We start from the raw sequence: 15,956 nt of genomic DNA, 5'->3' as shown, positions 1-15,956 counted from the left end.
CACTTTGTATCAGTCCATCTTAGATGAGCTCAGGCCCAGCAAAGCCGACGGCGTTTCTGGGTGTTGTTGATAAACGGTTTTCGCCTTGCATAGGAGAGTTTTAACTTGCACTTACAGATGTAGCGACCAACTGTAGTTACTGACAATGGGTTTCTGAAGTGTTCCTGGGCCCATGTGGTGATATCCTTTACACACCGATGTCGCTTGTTGATGCAGTACAGCCTGAGGGATCGAAGGTCACGGGCTTAGCTGCTTACGTGCAGTGATTTCTCCAGTTTCTCTGAACCCTTTGATGATATTACGGACCGTAGATGGTGAAATCCCTAAATTCCTTGCAATAGCTGGTTGAGAAAGGTTTTTCTTAAACTGTTCGACAAATTGCTCACGCATTTGTTGACAAAGTGGTGACCCTCGCCCCATCCTTGTTTGTGAATGACTGAGCATTTCATGGAATCTACTTTTATACCCAATCATGGCACCCACCTGTTCCCAATTTGCCTGTTCACCTGTGGGATGTTCCAAATAAGTGTTTGATGAGCATTACTCAACTTTATCAGTATTTATTGCCACCTTTCCCAACTTCTTTGTCACGTGTTGCTGGCATCAAATTCTAAAGTTAATGATTATTTGCACAAAAAAAAATGTTTATCAGTTTGAACATCAAATATGTTGTCTTTGTAGCATATTCAACTGAATATGGGTTGAAAATGATTTGCAAATCATTGTATTCCGTTTATATTTACATCTAACACAAATTCCCAACTCAGATGGAAACGGGGTTTGTAGATTATATTGTAATACCTTTTAAATTGCTACAAAAGAACACATGCAAACATTCAATTGCCTCTGCTTCTAGGCTCATGAAAAGAGGATCACCCAGCTGAAGAAGACATTGGCCACGCTACCGCCTCCGGCCAACGAGGGCCAGCTGTCTGATGTGTTACCGTACTACCTCACTGTGACAGAGCTACAAACCACCAAAGACATCCTCCAGGTGGCACAAAGTACCTCGAACCTCCGCAACCACTGTTTATTTTGACGACCAATTCTTCCTCTTTGACTGCAGCATGCTATTCTGGAGTCGGTCAGTGGGCTGAAAGCTCTATCTGTGGGCCGGGTTGTGGTGGTGAACAACAAGCAGCATCCTAACGCCCTGGGAGTCATTCTGCAGGTAGGCGTGCCGATGTGTCAGTAGCTCAGGGTCAGTTAAGGATGCTGAGTGTCCCAGCATGCATTGGGCAAAAGGTTGCAAAATGCCAGGAAGTGGTCTGCAGACAGTAATTCACACCTTCAACCCTGCAAACAAGTTGGCTAAATTAGGCCAGGAGTGGTAGCGTTAGCATCGCCAAATACTGCGGCTGTCCCTCCATGTCTGCGTCATGTGCTCTGCAGGTGTCCAACGATGCTGTGAATCGCACCTTCACCGCGCTCATTATATGCGAGAAAGGCAACGAGGAAATGGAAGGGAACGGCGGTGACAGCCGAGCTTTTCCTCACCACTTCCACACGACACTCTTCATACCTGAAGGTTGGTCAATAAATGACTACCGTATTTTCCGAGCCATAGGGCGCATGAGCGGGTCTAGTCAGGTCTATTTTCATATAAAAGGCTCACCGGATTATAGGGCGCATTAAAGGAGTCATATTATTACTATTTTTTTCTAAATTTAAAAGACTTCCTTGTGGTCTACATAACATGTAATGGTGGTTCTTTGGTCAAAATGTTGCATAGATTATGTTTTACAGACCATCTTCAAGCCGCTTTCTGACAGTCGCTTCAGGATGCGCCGTTTTGTGGGCGGTCTTATTTACGTGGCTTACCTTCGGCAGCGTCTTCTCCCCGTCATCTTTGTTGTAGCGGTGTAGTGTGCAAGGACGGGGGTGGACGAAGTGTCAAAAGATGGAGCTAACTGTTTTAATGACATTCAGACTTTACTTAAATCAATAACGGAGCAGCATCTCCTCATCTGTGGCTCACTAGTGCAATAACAACGCCGGAAATGTGTCCCGTGAAAAACCGTCCAACCGTAACTCTCTAATAACTAAAGTTCCTTGGGTGAATAATGTAAACTCACTACACTGGTATGTTTTAAAGTTAAAAGTACCACTGATAGTCACACACACACTAGGTGTGGTGAAATTACTCTCTGCATTTGACCCATCCCCTTGTTCCAACCCCTCGGAGATGAGGGGAGCAGTGAGCAGCAGCGGTGGCCGCGCTCGGGAATAATTTTGGTGATTTAACCCCCAATTCCAACAATTGATGCCAAGCAGGGAGGTAATGGGTCCCATTTTTATAGTCTTTGGTATGACACGGCCGAGTTTTGAACTCACAACCTACCGATCTCAGGGCGGACACTCTAACCACAAGGCCACTGAGCAAGTGAGTTTACTGACAGATATAAGTAAGAACTTTACACTACTTTATATTAGAAATGGCAACAGCGGAGGATGAATGTCACATAACAAGAAGATAGAGGAAAAGAAGAAGCTTATCGACTACGGTCCACAGACTACAAAGGCGGATGCGCACACATTTTTAGGACATATGCAGTTCCAAAATAGAGATCAGCAGGTACCAGAAGGTAAGAAACGTTGCTTTTGCATAATATTGCGAAACAAAACGCCAGATAATATGTCTTACCTTATACACACACCATAATAATACTCGTATGTTGAATCACAGTACAATCCATCAAGCGGTGCGGCTTCATAGCTTACAAAAGTTGTACTAAAACATTTTGATATATTTTTGAGCGCCGTGTTTAATGTTCTATATTTTCAATGGAACATATACAATTTTGGTGTTGTTTACTTGAGTCATATTGCAGTCTACACATATCTCTTATGTGTGACTGGTCACACTTATTACACCATGTACCAAATAAAATAGCTTCGAGGTCGGTAAGCACAACCAAAATGATTCTGTACATTAGGCGCACCGGGTTATAAGGCGCACTGTTGAGTTTTGAGAAAATGAAAGGATTTTAAGTGTGCCTTATAGTCCGAAAAACATGGTAGGTGCTGATAATGGATAAACAACACAAATGATTGCTGACAGTGCCCCAAAATCCTTCATGACTTGTAATGAATCTGATAGTAAACTAACTTTGTGTTCAGGTGAAACTCAAAAAAGGCGAATATAGTGCAAATGTTTGTTTATTCTAGCAATTAGATTTACAAGGTGAAACTAATATACAGTATGACATTGGCTCATAACATGCAACTTGAAATATTTTAAACATTTCGATGAAAGCTTATGAAAACCGGAAATTTTAAATGTTGGGTTTTCAAAAACTGTAAGCCGTGATCATCAAAATTATAGAAAATAAAGGCTGAACATGTCTCACTTTGCATGTAATGAGTTTACATCACATATTAGAAGTTGCATTGCTGAAACTGATGGACTTTTGCATGATATTGTAATTTTTTTGGGAGTACCACCTGTATATGGGAAGCAAAATGGACCCCAAAAGAGGGAAAAGCGGTAGAAAATGGATGGATGGATGGCGTGACAAAGGATCTGGAATTTTTTCTTCCAGATTTGATCCAATATTTATTTACTAAGTACCTATTGAAGCTTTCAACCTTTTCATTCATATTGTATTTTTACATTTTCATCTGAAAAGTATGAAGGGTAATCGTTAAAATCATTCTTAGTAATACAGTGTAGTATGAAAATAGGACATCTATACTGTTATACAAGCTGTACACAGACTACTGTAAAGTTTACCCAAGTTGAATCTCTATAGTAGTGTCCCTTTGGAAGATATACTGTAAATGTGTACACACATGTACTGTAAGTGATGATGCTGTGTTTTGTGTCAGGTCCATGCAGCCACACGGTGCAGAAGCTAAACCCACAGGACATCACTGCCATCACAGTGAAGACCCTGAAAGTGATCCCTGACAGGATCATTGACAACTATCATAAGAGACAACAACCCAGATTCAGGTTGGACACTGGGTTCCTTTTTCGGGACTCTGAATGTTTGAATAAATATGATAAAGGGAAGTTATTCTTCTATCTAATCTTCCAGAAGTGAACCCCCTGGCCAGGCCATCTCCACGGCCTCACAGGAGCTCTTGCGAATGGCCGAGGCCAACCCCGGCGGCGTCGCCACCCTCCACCCGGTGAACGACCTCCAGCTGAAGAGCGTGGACGTGGTCGAGGCGTCCCTTCGCATCCGTGCGCTGCAGGACAGCCTAAAGGATTTTAACTGCATCCATTCGCCCACGTTTGCAGAGCAGGTGTGTGCTTGTGCTTGCTCCTTTCTGGCCCCTTTGTTGGGCAGACAGGAAGTAGGCGTTCTCAAATTACCAATACTGACCAACCGGTGCACCACGTTTTTGACATGTACATTTTCTAGACAGCAGTGTTTTGTTTTTAATTTGAGATGAACATTATTTATGTAGTTTCCTTGGGTGCGATAAAGCAATGGTATACACACCTGCATTGTCGAGTGACATCCATAATGATGCCGCATAATTGCACACCTTCATTTTCATAGATCAGAGGTGTCCAATTTTTTTTTACTTGGGGGCCACATTGGGCTAAAAGAATTTGGCTGCATGTAAAGTAACTATATATATATATATATATATATATATATATATATATATATTTATATTTATATTTATATGGGTGTGTGTGTGTATATTTATATATATATATATATATATATATATATATATATATATATATATATATATATATATATATGTATATATATATATATATGTATGTATATATATATATATATGTATATATACAGTATATATATATACAAAATAACAACAACAAAATATATATACATATATGTGTGTGTATGTATGTGTGTATATATATATATATATATATATATATATATATATAACAACAACAAAAAATGTATTTACACGTCAAGGTCAGGAAAAAACACAGACGCTATTTCATCCCTACAAGCCTGTTTCGCAGGTTTCCCTGCTCTTCAGGGTATTTTATTAAAAAAGAACAGGGAAACCTGCATATATATATATATATATATATATATATATATATATATATATATATATATATATATATATGTATGTATGTATGTATGTATGTGTGTGTGTGTGTGTGTGTGTGTGTGTGTGTGTGTGTGTATATATATATATATATATATATATATATATATATATATATATATATATATATATATATATATAAAGCCTATACATATACAGTACAGGCCAAAAGTTTGGACACACCGTCTCATTCAATGCGTTTTCTTTATTTTCATGACTATTTACATTGTCAATGTCACTGAAGGCATCAAAACTATGAATAAACACATGTGGACTTATGTACTTAACAAAAAAAGGAGTCATAACTGAAAAAATGTTTTATATTCTAGTTCCTTCAAAATAGCCACCCTTTGCTCTGATTACTGCTTTGCACACTCTTGGCATTCTCTTGATGAGCTTCAAGAGATTGTCACCTGAAATGGTTTTCACTTCACAGGTGTACCTTATCGGGGTTGATAAGTGGAATGTTTTGCTTTATCAATGGGGTTGGGACCATCAGCTGTGTTGTGAATGTGTCCAAACGTTTGGCCTGTACTGTATGTGTACTGCGCCAAACATAGATGAGTGTTGAGACAGTGTTTTGCATTTTACCATAATAATTGTAGTGGATTTAAATGGGTGTAATTTAGAATTATGATTGGTACTTGGTACTAACATTTTTTAAGTGTCCACAAAGTTCAGTGAGCAGGTTGTGTTATGTGTGTTTTTTGGTGTTTTTTTGCAATTTATTGGCGGCATGAGTGGGAAAGGTTGTTTGGCTTTAGTCGTGCATGCTTCAAATTACAATTAATGGTCATTGACCTGATTTACTCACATTGTCCACAAGCTGGTGACACATTTCCAACAATTAGGCTTTCAGATATTGAAAACTAAGCTGCGAACCTGATTCCATCTGCAGGGCCAATTTGATGGTGACTGTGTCCCCACCTGTGTTTCAGTTTGCACAGGTTAAGGAGAGAATGAGTGTGCAGGAGGAGCTAGACAAACTGCTCTTTTTGGTGTCAGACCAGTCACTGTCTCTACTGCCTGAGTACCACCAGAGGATCAAGGTTCGATTGGATCATTCTATTTTACAATACATTGCATGTATGTATATCTAGCCCAGTGGTTCTCAAACTTTTTTTGTCATCCCCCACTTTGGACAAGGGGGAGTTTTCAAGCCCCACCTGCCCCCATCGCCCCAACAGAGCGCTTATGCCAAGCTTTAACATTTTCAAATTGATTGAACATCAAGTTGTATACATTCAAACTCAATAACATAAAATAACATTAAGTTCAATAATAAATAAAATAACTGTGCAGCTGTGGTATAACTTGCATCAAGTTCAATAATAAATAAAATAACTTCCATCAAGTTCAATAATAAATAAAACAAAAGTGTTATAACTTGCATCAAGTTCAATAATAAATCAAAAAAAGTGTTATAACTTGCATCACGTTCAATAATAAATCAAAAAAACTGTTATAACTTGCATCAAATTCAATAATAAATCAAAAAAAGTGTTATAACTTGCATCACGTTCAATAATAAATCAAATAAAAGTGTTATAACGTGCATCAAGTTCAATAATAAATCAAAAAAAGTGTTATAACTTGCATCAAGTTCAATAATAAATCAAAAAGTGTTATAACTTGCATCACGTTCAATAATAAATCAAAAAAGTGTTATAACTTGCATCAAGTTCAATAATAAATCAAATAACTTGCATCAAGTTCAATAAAAAATCAAAAAAATTGTTATAACTTGCATCAAGTTCAATAATAAATAAAACAAGTGTTATAACTTGCATCAAGTTCAATAAAAAAAAAAGTGTTATAACTTGCATCAAGTTCAATAATAAATCAAATAAAAGTGTTATAACTTGCATCAAGTTCAATAATAAATCAAATAACTTGCATCAAGTTCAATAATAAATCAAAAAAAGTGTTATAACTTGCATCAAGTTCAATAATAAATAAAACAAAAGTGTTATAACTTGCATCAAGTTCAATAATAAATCAAAAAAAGTGTTATAACTTGCATCAAGTTCAATAATAAATCAAAAAAAGTGTTATAACTTGCATCAAGTTCAATAATAAATAAAACAAAAGTGTTATAACTTGCATCAAGTTCAATAATAAATCAAAAAAAGTGTTATAACTTGCATCAAGTTCAATAATAAATCAAAAAAAGTGTTATAACTTGCATCAAGTTCAATAATAAATAAAACAAAAGTGTTATAACTTGCATCTAGTTCAATAATAAATCAAAAAAAGTGTTATAACTCGCATCAAGTTCAATAATAAATCAAATAACTTGCATCAAGTTCAATAATAAATACAATAAAAGTGCCACTTTGCAATCTTTGCAAAAAAAAAAAGGAGGAGGTATGCATTTGGCAAGACAGGGCAAGTGACAGCACTTTCCCCCAGGAGAGCCACCTTGCTTCACTGTGAAACAGCACGGCTGTATGATCAGCTCCCATTTCCTCACACAGTGCAGAGAACAGTCGCGCTTTCAGTGGTCGTGTTTTGATCAAATTTACCGCGCTCACATCTGTTAAAACCTCATTGAGTTCGGGGCTGAGCTGCCTTGACGCGAGTGCTTCCCGGTGAATGACAGTGTGTGCCCGTCAGATTTTTGTTTCTCTGCAGGCGCTGGCTCTGGCTCGACGACCTTTGAGGTGCGAGTCACAAATGTATATATTTGTGTAATTGTGGTCCACACATTAGCCTGCTACCCATCCGCACGAAAGTTTGTTCCGCTTAGCCCCGCCCCCATTAGTTACTGTTGCTATGTCTGTCAAATTTTCGCTCGTACCGAGAAATATAAAGCCTACAGTAAAAATAAGTACCGGTAATTTCCATTTATTTATATAGCGGATTTCACAGACAGAATCACAAAGTGATTTACAGTGTGTATAGAAAATGAAAGCATAGTAAAAATAATAATATAAGAATATAATGATTAAAAAAAAAAAAGTAAAGTGAAATTTCCTCCCGTTCCTCGCGCCCCACCTGTCATGTCTCTATTCCCCACCAGTGGGGCGCACCCCACACTTTGAGAAACGCTGATCTAGCCCTAGCTGTAAGTATTTACCCGTACTTGACTGTATTTTTCCACCGGCGTGTCTCTCAGGTGCTGCAGTCTCTCCAGTACATAGACAGCAGCGGCGCGGTGCAGCTCAAAGGCCGAGTGGCCTGTCAGATCAGCAGCCACGAGCTGTTGCTCACCGAGCTGCTGTTCGAGAACGTGCTGAGCCCTCTGGCGCCCGAAGAGAGCGCCGCCCTGCTGTCCTGTTTGGTCTTCACACAGAATACGCAAGTGAAGCCGCATGTTAGCAACAACCTGAAAGAGGTAACTGAGTGTACTACACCCGCTTTGTATGACAGTATCTAACACCGCACACATGCACATGTGCTGCATAACATCCTGTAGAAAGGCTGGTAAAAATGGGAGAACATCTTTCCTGTGTCCTATCCTGAAAGCTTCACTGGTACATGAAAGTGCTTTATAGGGTCTTACATTAGTTATGACTTGTCGCAAGAAAGCAAGAAAAAAAGCTTCTGTTTTTTATTTTTATTTTTTTTACATAAGTGACATATTTTCTCTATACCTTTGTATACGCAGCCACAACATTAAGTACAAGAGTTCAAAAACTACGTTTGCAACGATAGTAAACATAGTGATGCTAATTGTATTTGATTAACCAAAATGTTTTAAAATGGTTGTCATTAGAGATGTCCGATAATATTATCGGCCGATAAATGCTTTAAAATGTAATATCGGAAATTATCGGTATCGGTTTCAAAATTAGCGGTATCGGTTTCAAAAAGTAAAATTTATGACTTTAAAAACGCTGTTGTGCACAAGGACGTAAAGAGAAGTACAGAGCGCCAATAAACCTTAAAGGCACTTCCTTTGCGCGCCGGCCCAGTCACATAATATCTATGGTTTTTCACACACACAAGTGAATGCACGCATACTTGGTCAACAGCCATACAGTTCACACTGAGGGTAGCCGTATAAACAACTTAAACACTGTTACAAATATGCGCCACACTGTGAACCCACACCAAACAAGAATGGCAAACACATTTCGGGAGAACATCCACACCGTAACACAACATAAACACAACAGAACAAATACCCGGAACCCCTTGCAGCACTAACTCCTCCGGGACACTACAATATACACCCCCGCTACCCCCCCACCCCGCCCACCTCAACCTCCTCATGCTCTCTCAGGGCGAGCATGTCCCAAATTCCAAGCTGCTGTTTTGAGGCATGTTAAAAAAATAATAATGCATTTTGTGACTTCAATAATAAATATGGCAGTGCCATTTTGGCATTTTTTTCCATAACTTGAGTTGATTTATTTTGGAAAACCTTGTTACATTGTTTAATGCATGCAGCGGGGCATCACAACAAAATTAGGCATAATAATGTGTTAATTCCACGACTGTATATATCGGTATCGGTTGATATCGGAATCGGTAATTAAGAGTTGGACAATATCGCAATATCGGATATCGGCAAAAAAGCCATTATCGGACATCTCTAGTTGTCAAATGACTATTTGGATAAAAAACAATGTGACTAATAGACAGTGGGGAAAATGACTATTTTATCCCCTGCAGATTCATTAGTAATTTTTTATAATAGTATCTAAAGTTTAACTGAAAACATAATAAAAAAACAACACAAATCTAGGAAAAAATACTATAGGTTATAAATTAATTTGGTCCAGCCACCCCCGCTACAAAAAGATGGAAAAGCAGCCCTTCAACTTTAACCCCCCCCCCCCTACATCAGACCGTGACGACGATGCAATATGAAGTATAAATGATACAACATTGAATATTAAGAGTAAAAGTGAAAGTTTGACTCTTCCTTTTTTTTCTCCCCCTGACAACCTCTTTAAAGTTTTGTAATCAGAAATATCAAGCAGCTAAAATGTGCCAAACATGGGGAAGTGTGGAGATGGTGTTTTGCATATATTACCCATCATGCACTGTAATGGATTTATATATGTATAATTTTAAATTATACAAACCCCGTTTCCATATGAGTTGGGAAATTGTGTTAGATGTAAATATAAACGGAATACAATGATTTGCAAATCCTTTTCAACCCATATTCAATTGAATGCACTACAAAGACAAGATATTTGATGTTCAAACTCATAAACTTTATTTTTTTTTGCAAATAATAATTAACTTAGAATTTCATGGCTGCAACACGTGCCAAAGTAGTTGGGAACGGGCATGTTCACCACTGTGTTACATGGCCTTTCCTTTTAACAACACTCAGTAAACGTTTGGGAACTGAGGAGACACATTTATTAAGCTTCTCAGGTGGAATTCTTTCCCATTCTTGCTTGATGTACAGCTTAAGTTGTTCAACATTCCGGGGGTCTCCGTTGTGGTATTTTAGGCTTCATAATGCGCCACACATTTTCAATGGGAGACAGGTCTGGACTACAGGCAGGCCAGTCTAGTACCCGCACTCTTTTACTATGAAGCCATGTTGATGTAACACGTGGCTTGGCATTGTCTTGCTGAAATAAGCAGGGGCGTCCATGGTAACGTTGCTTGGATGGCAACATATGTTGCTCCAAAACCTGTATGTACCTTTCAGCATTAATGGCGCCTTCACAGATGTGTAAGTTACCCATGTCTTGGGCACTAATACACCCCCATACCATCACAGATGCTGGCTTTTCAACTTTGCGCCTATAACAATCCGGATGTTTTTTTTCCTCTTTGGTCCGGAGGACACAACCTCCACAGTTTCCAAAAACAATTTGAAATGTGGACTCGTCAGACCACAGAACACTTTTCCACTTTGTATCAGTCCATCTCAGATGAGCTCAGGCCCAGCGAAGCCGACGGCGTTTCTGAGTGTTGTTGATAAACGGTTTTCGCCTTGCATAGGAGAGTTTTAACTTGCACTTACAGATGTAGCGACCAACTGTAGTTACTGACAGTGGGTTTCTGAAGTGTTCCTGAGCCCATGTGGTGATATCCTTTACACACTGATGTCGCTTGTTGATGCAGTACAGCCTGATGGATCGAAGGTGCTTACGTGCAGCGATTTCTCCAGATTCTCTGAACCCTTTGATGATATTACGGACCGTAGATGGTGAAATCCCTAAATTTCTTGCAATAGCTGGTTGAGAAAAGTTTTTCTTAAACTGTTCAACAATTTCCTCACGCATTTGTTGACAAAGCGGTGACCCTCGCCCCATCCTTGTTTGTGAATGACTGAGCATTTCATGGAATCTACTTTTATACCCAATCATGGCACCCACCTGTTCCCAATTAGCCTGTTCACCTGTGGGATGTTCCAAATAAGTGTTTGATGAGCATTCCTCAACTTTATCAGTATTTATTGCCACCTTTCCCAACTTCTTTGTCACGTGTTGCTGGCATCAAATTCTAAAGTTAATGATTATTTGCAAAAAAAAAAAAGGTTTATCAGTTTGGACATCAAATATGTTGTCTTTGTAGCATATTCAACTGAATATGGCTTGAAAATGATTTGCAAATCATTGTATTCCGTTTATATTTACATCTAACACAATTTCCCAACTCATATGGAAACGGGGTTTGTATATACGTGTTTCATAATGTCCACAAAGTTCAATGAGCAAGAGGTTGTGTAATGTGCGGCCGTGTGTTGACTTTATTTGTTGGTTATAGTTAATGTACACCATCAGACAAGAGGGCCACAATATCACTCTAAATCAGGGGTGTCAAACCTACAGCCCGCGGGCCTGATCAACATGTTTTATCCGACCCGCGTGATGAGTTTGCCAAGTATTAAAATGAGCTGCTTTTTTAACGAAAGAAACTGCTGTTCTAAATGTGCCCACTGGAAGTCACAAGCAATTCTGTTAGCAAACGGTTTATACCGGTGCCAAGCAAGAGGTACACAGTAAAGGGTGACTGTGGCTCCTCCTCCTCTACACACATGAAACTTAAAACCTGTCGTTTTATGTCTTCTGCTTCGAACACATCGTCATTTGGCACCCTCGTTTACCCAACATCTCTCTGTCAAACACGAGAAAAGTGAACTTAACCCTTTTGAATAGTTTTTACCTCCGTTTCTTACGGTTTGTTGAGTTAGCACTGGATTGATGCGTGGACATGACAAAGGAGGTATTTGATACTAAAAAGAGTTAACATGTGTTTTTTTATTCAACCCAGAAAGACTGATTGAAAGTTGAATCGTGGCTTTGTAGATACACTGAGACCAAGTCTAAGCTCATTGTGTTTTTGAAACTGCACCAATTCCCTCAGAATTTTCAACAAACTTGAAGGATTATTTGCGATTTGTACGTTTTTCAGAATGTGCTTGTTTTATTTTTGGCTAAAGTGAAACAAAGAAAACAACCTGGAGTTGTCTTTATTTTTAAATGATCATGCCATGGTTTTACCATTCCGGCCCACTTGGGAATAGATTTTCCTCCATCTGGTCCCTGAGCTAAAATGAGTTTGACATCCCTGCTCTAAATCAATCCACAGGGGACAAAATTTAGGGAAAAACGCACAGCGGGCCATTTATCTTGTTAAACTTGGCCGCACCGAAGACTCCAGCCGGCTGCATTTGGCCCGCAGGCCTTAGTTTGGACACAAAGGATCTATGGGATTAAGGACCAGACACTGGTTAGTCTACTCCAGGATCTTAACCTGCTTCTTCTTATGCCTTAAGGCTTAAGGCACGGTCCCGCTGCAAGACCAATCCAGCGACCAAGTTCTAGCTGAAGCCAAAGTGCATCTTTAGAACAGCTTCTCTCGTATTTTCACTGACATGTAAAATATGTTTTTTTCCTGTTCACGCACCTCCTCTTATTATTTATGTTTCCTTTCAGGTTACCGATCGGGTGTTATCGGTGGCCAAGCGTATCGGAGAGCTCCAGAGGGATTGTGGCTTACCACAGACTGTAGAAGAATTTGTGGGCCAGTTCAAGTTTGGCCTGACCGAAGTGGTGTACTGCTGGGCCAGAGGCATGGTGAGCTCCATGCAGGCCCTATTTCACTTTGGGGAGAAATATTAAACATATTGGAAAAATGAATGCACCAATCAAACATTTTGTCTCTTCTTCAAAGCCCTTCGCAGAGATCGCCCTGCTGACAGACGTCCAGGAAGGCACGGTGGTCCGCTGCATCCAGCGTCTGGACGAGGTCCTTAAGGAGGTGCGCCAGGCCGCCCGCATCGTGGGCGACTCCGTGCTGGGAAGCAAGATGGAGAAAGCGTCCCTGGCCATCAGGAGGGACATCGTCTTTACCGCTTCCCTCTACACGCACTGAGAGACGGGCGAACATTTCATATCAGCTCACTACGGTGATATTTTTTTATGATAAACCCTAATCTGGCTTGCCATGTGTCGGGGCTTTGACATCTGCATCAGTTTTTTTTAAATAAAGGGAAACCTACAAATGAATTTAACTTAAATAAGTGGAACACTTTGTGTTTTCTCTTTAGGGGAGTCCATACTTTTTTTTTTCTGAAGGATGCAGGTGCCACATTGATATTTTTAAATTGTAAAAAGGCTTATAGCAGTATGCACTATAAATTTAATTAAAAACAGCCTTTAATACTAACATTAACTTTTCTAATTAATTACAGTTTTTGCTGTTTTATTTAGTTTTTCTTAGAGATGTCCGATAATATCGGACTGCCGATATTATCGGCCGATAAATGCTTTAAAATGTAATATCGGAAATTATCGGTATCGGTTTCAAAAAGTAAAATTTATGACTTTTTAAAATGCCGCTGTGTACACGGACGTAGGGAGAAGTACAGAGCACCAATAAACCTTAAAGGCACTGCCTTTGCGTGCCGGCCCAGTCACATAACATCTACGGCTTTTCACACACACAAGTGAATGCATAGCGAACCTGGTCAACAGCCATACAGGTCACACTGAGGGTGGCTGTATAAACAACTTTAACACTGTTAGAAATATGCGCCACACTGTGAACCCACACCAAACAAGAATGATAAATAAATTTCGGGAGAACATCCGCACCGTAACACAACATAAACACAACAGAACAAATACCCAGAACCCCTTGCAGCACTAACTCTTCTGGGACGCTACAATATACACCCCCCGCTGCCTCCTAGCCCCCTCAACCCGCCCACCTCAACCCCGCCCACCTCAACCTCCTCATGCTCTCTCAGGGAGAGCATGTCCCAAATTCCAAGCTGCTGTTTTGATGCATGTTAAAGAAATAATGCACTTTGTGACTTCAATAATAAATATGGCAGTGCCATGTTGGCATTTTTTTCCATAGCTTGAGTTGATTTATTTTGGAGAACCTTGTTACGGTACATTGTTTAATGCATCCAGCGGGGCATCACAACAAAATTAGGCATAGTAATGTGTTAAATCCACGACTGTATATATCGGTATCGGTTGATATCGGAATCGGTAATTAAGAGTTGGACAATATCGGAATATTGGCAAAAAAGCCATTATCGGACACCTCTAGTTTTTTTGTTTGGTTACATTTTTTATTTTTATTTTTTTTAAAGCAACACTACCATCTAGTGGCTCGGCATGCACATTGCAGCATTATATCATACCTTACATCAGGGGTGTCAAACTCATTTTAATTGAGGGCCATATCGCAGTTATGTTTGCCCTCAGAGGGCCACTTCTAACAGTGAATGATATTATTACACAATTGCCTATGCATTTGATGATTTTTTTTTTTTATGTACAATGTAAAAAAAATGTTTGTAGATTTTACAGTAAAAAAGCTGTCATGTCAGTTGCAAAAATGTTATCGTAAAATTTACAATGTTTTTTTCAGCATGTTACTGTAAATGGAAAAAACAGCACCACTCTTTTTCAAGGTACAAAACTGGCAGCTCAGTTGATAAAATGTTACCGTAACATTTACAGTGTTTTTTTTACTGTAAATACACAACTGCAATTTTACAGTAAAATTCTGGCAACTTAGCTTCTGGATTTTACCGTAAAAACGACAACTGTAGATTTTACCGTGTACTTTTGTGAATAGCAAAACAGTATCACTGTTTTTTACAGTAAAAAAACTGGCAGCTCAGTCGCCAGAATGTTATAGTCAAAAAACTGGGGGACTTTTTTTTTTCATGTACAAGTAAAATGCTGTAAAACCACAGTAAATTTCATAAAGTCGCTATAAAATTTGACAATATGATGAATAACTTGCTTTGAAATCATAAGTCAAGCAGATGAAAAGTATTTATTTTTAGTTGAACAAAAACATTGTTTGACTGTATGATCATATATTTGTTACATTATAATATTTATGTTTAAAAGTAGAGATGTCCGATAATGGCTTTTTTGCCGATCCAACTCTTAAATTACCAATTCTGATATCAACCGATATGCAGTATACCATTGTGGAATTAACACATTATGCCTAATTTTGTTGTGATGCCCCGCTGGATGCATTAAACAAGGTAACAAGGTTTTCCAAAATAAGAGAACAACTTCAACTCAAGTTATGGAAAAAAATGCCAACATGGCACTGCCATATTTATTATTGAAGTCACAAAGTGCATTTTTCTTTTTTTAACATGCCTCAAAACAGCTTGGAATTTGGGACATGCTCTACCTGATATAATCCTGTAACCCACTACAACTATGGGAAATACTATACTTTGACTTTCACAAAGTGCATTATTTTTTATTTTTTTTAAACATGCCTTAAAACAACAGCTACAAAAACAATGAAGGCACACAGCTTCAGTCCAGAGTATACTAGAGTAATAAAGTAAAAAATAACATAGTGCAAGACTGCCTGGCATACTGTATAACAGGAAATTATAAACTGGGCTCAATCTGCCCTGCTCTAACGTATTTGTATGAGTAACACAAATGTGCTGCAAGCTAGTGGTGAGTGCTTGAAGTGGCCTCGCAGTCAGC

General features: G+C 38.9%; 1 protein-coding gene across 1 annotated transcript in view; it reads left to right on the top strand.

Annotated features, from left to right (window-relative positions):
* Positions 1–13,483, top strand: part of skic2 (SKI2 subunit of superkiller complex) — a 41,599-nt gene extending 28,116 nt beyond the window's left edge. The window contains exons 21-29 of the mRNA XM_061982625.1: positions 857–994; positions 1,067–1,171; positions 1,393–1,528; positions 3,829–3,955; positions 4,041–4,251; positions 5,988–6,098; positions 8,168–8,386; positions 12,906–13,046; positions 13,144–13,483. Of these exons, the coding sequence (XP_061838609.1) occupies positions 857–994; positions 1,067–1,171; positions 1,393–1,528; positions 3,829–3,955; positions 4,041–4,251; positions 5,988–6,098; positions 8,168–8,386; positions 12,906–13,046; positions 13,144–13,344 (1,389 nt within the window). The 3' untranslated portion in view covers positions 13,345–13,483. The remainder of the gene's footprint in view (positions 1–856; positions 995–1,066; positions 1,172–1,392; positions 1,529–3,828; positions 3,956–4,040; positions 4,252–5,987; positions 6,099–8,167; positions 8,387–12,905; positions 13,047–13,143) is intronic.
* Positions 13,484–15,956: the final 2,473 nt, after the last annotated feature.

This window comes from Nerophis lumbriciformis, linkage group LG21 (genome assembly GCF_033978685.3).
Source record: "Nerophis lumbriciformis linkage group LG21, RoL_Nlum_v2.1, whole genome shotgun sequence".
Taxonomy (NCBI): Eukaryota; Metazoa; Chordata; class Actinopteri; order Syngnathiformes; family Syngnathidae; genus Nerophis; species Nerophis lumbriciformis.
Note: the sequence above shows the minus strand (reverse complement) of the source record. Positions and strands in the feature narration are given on the sequence as shown.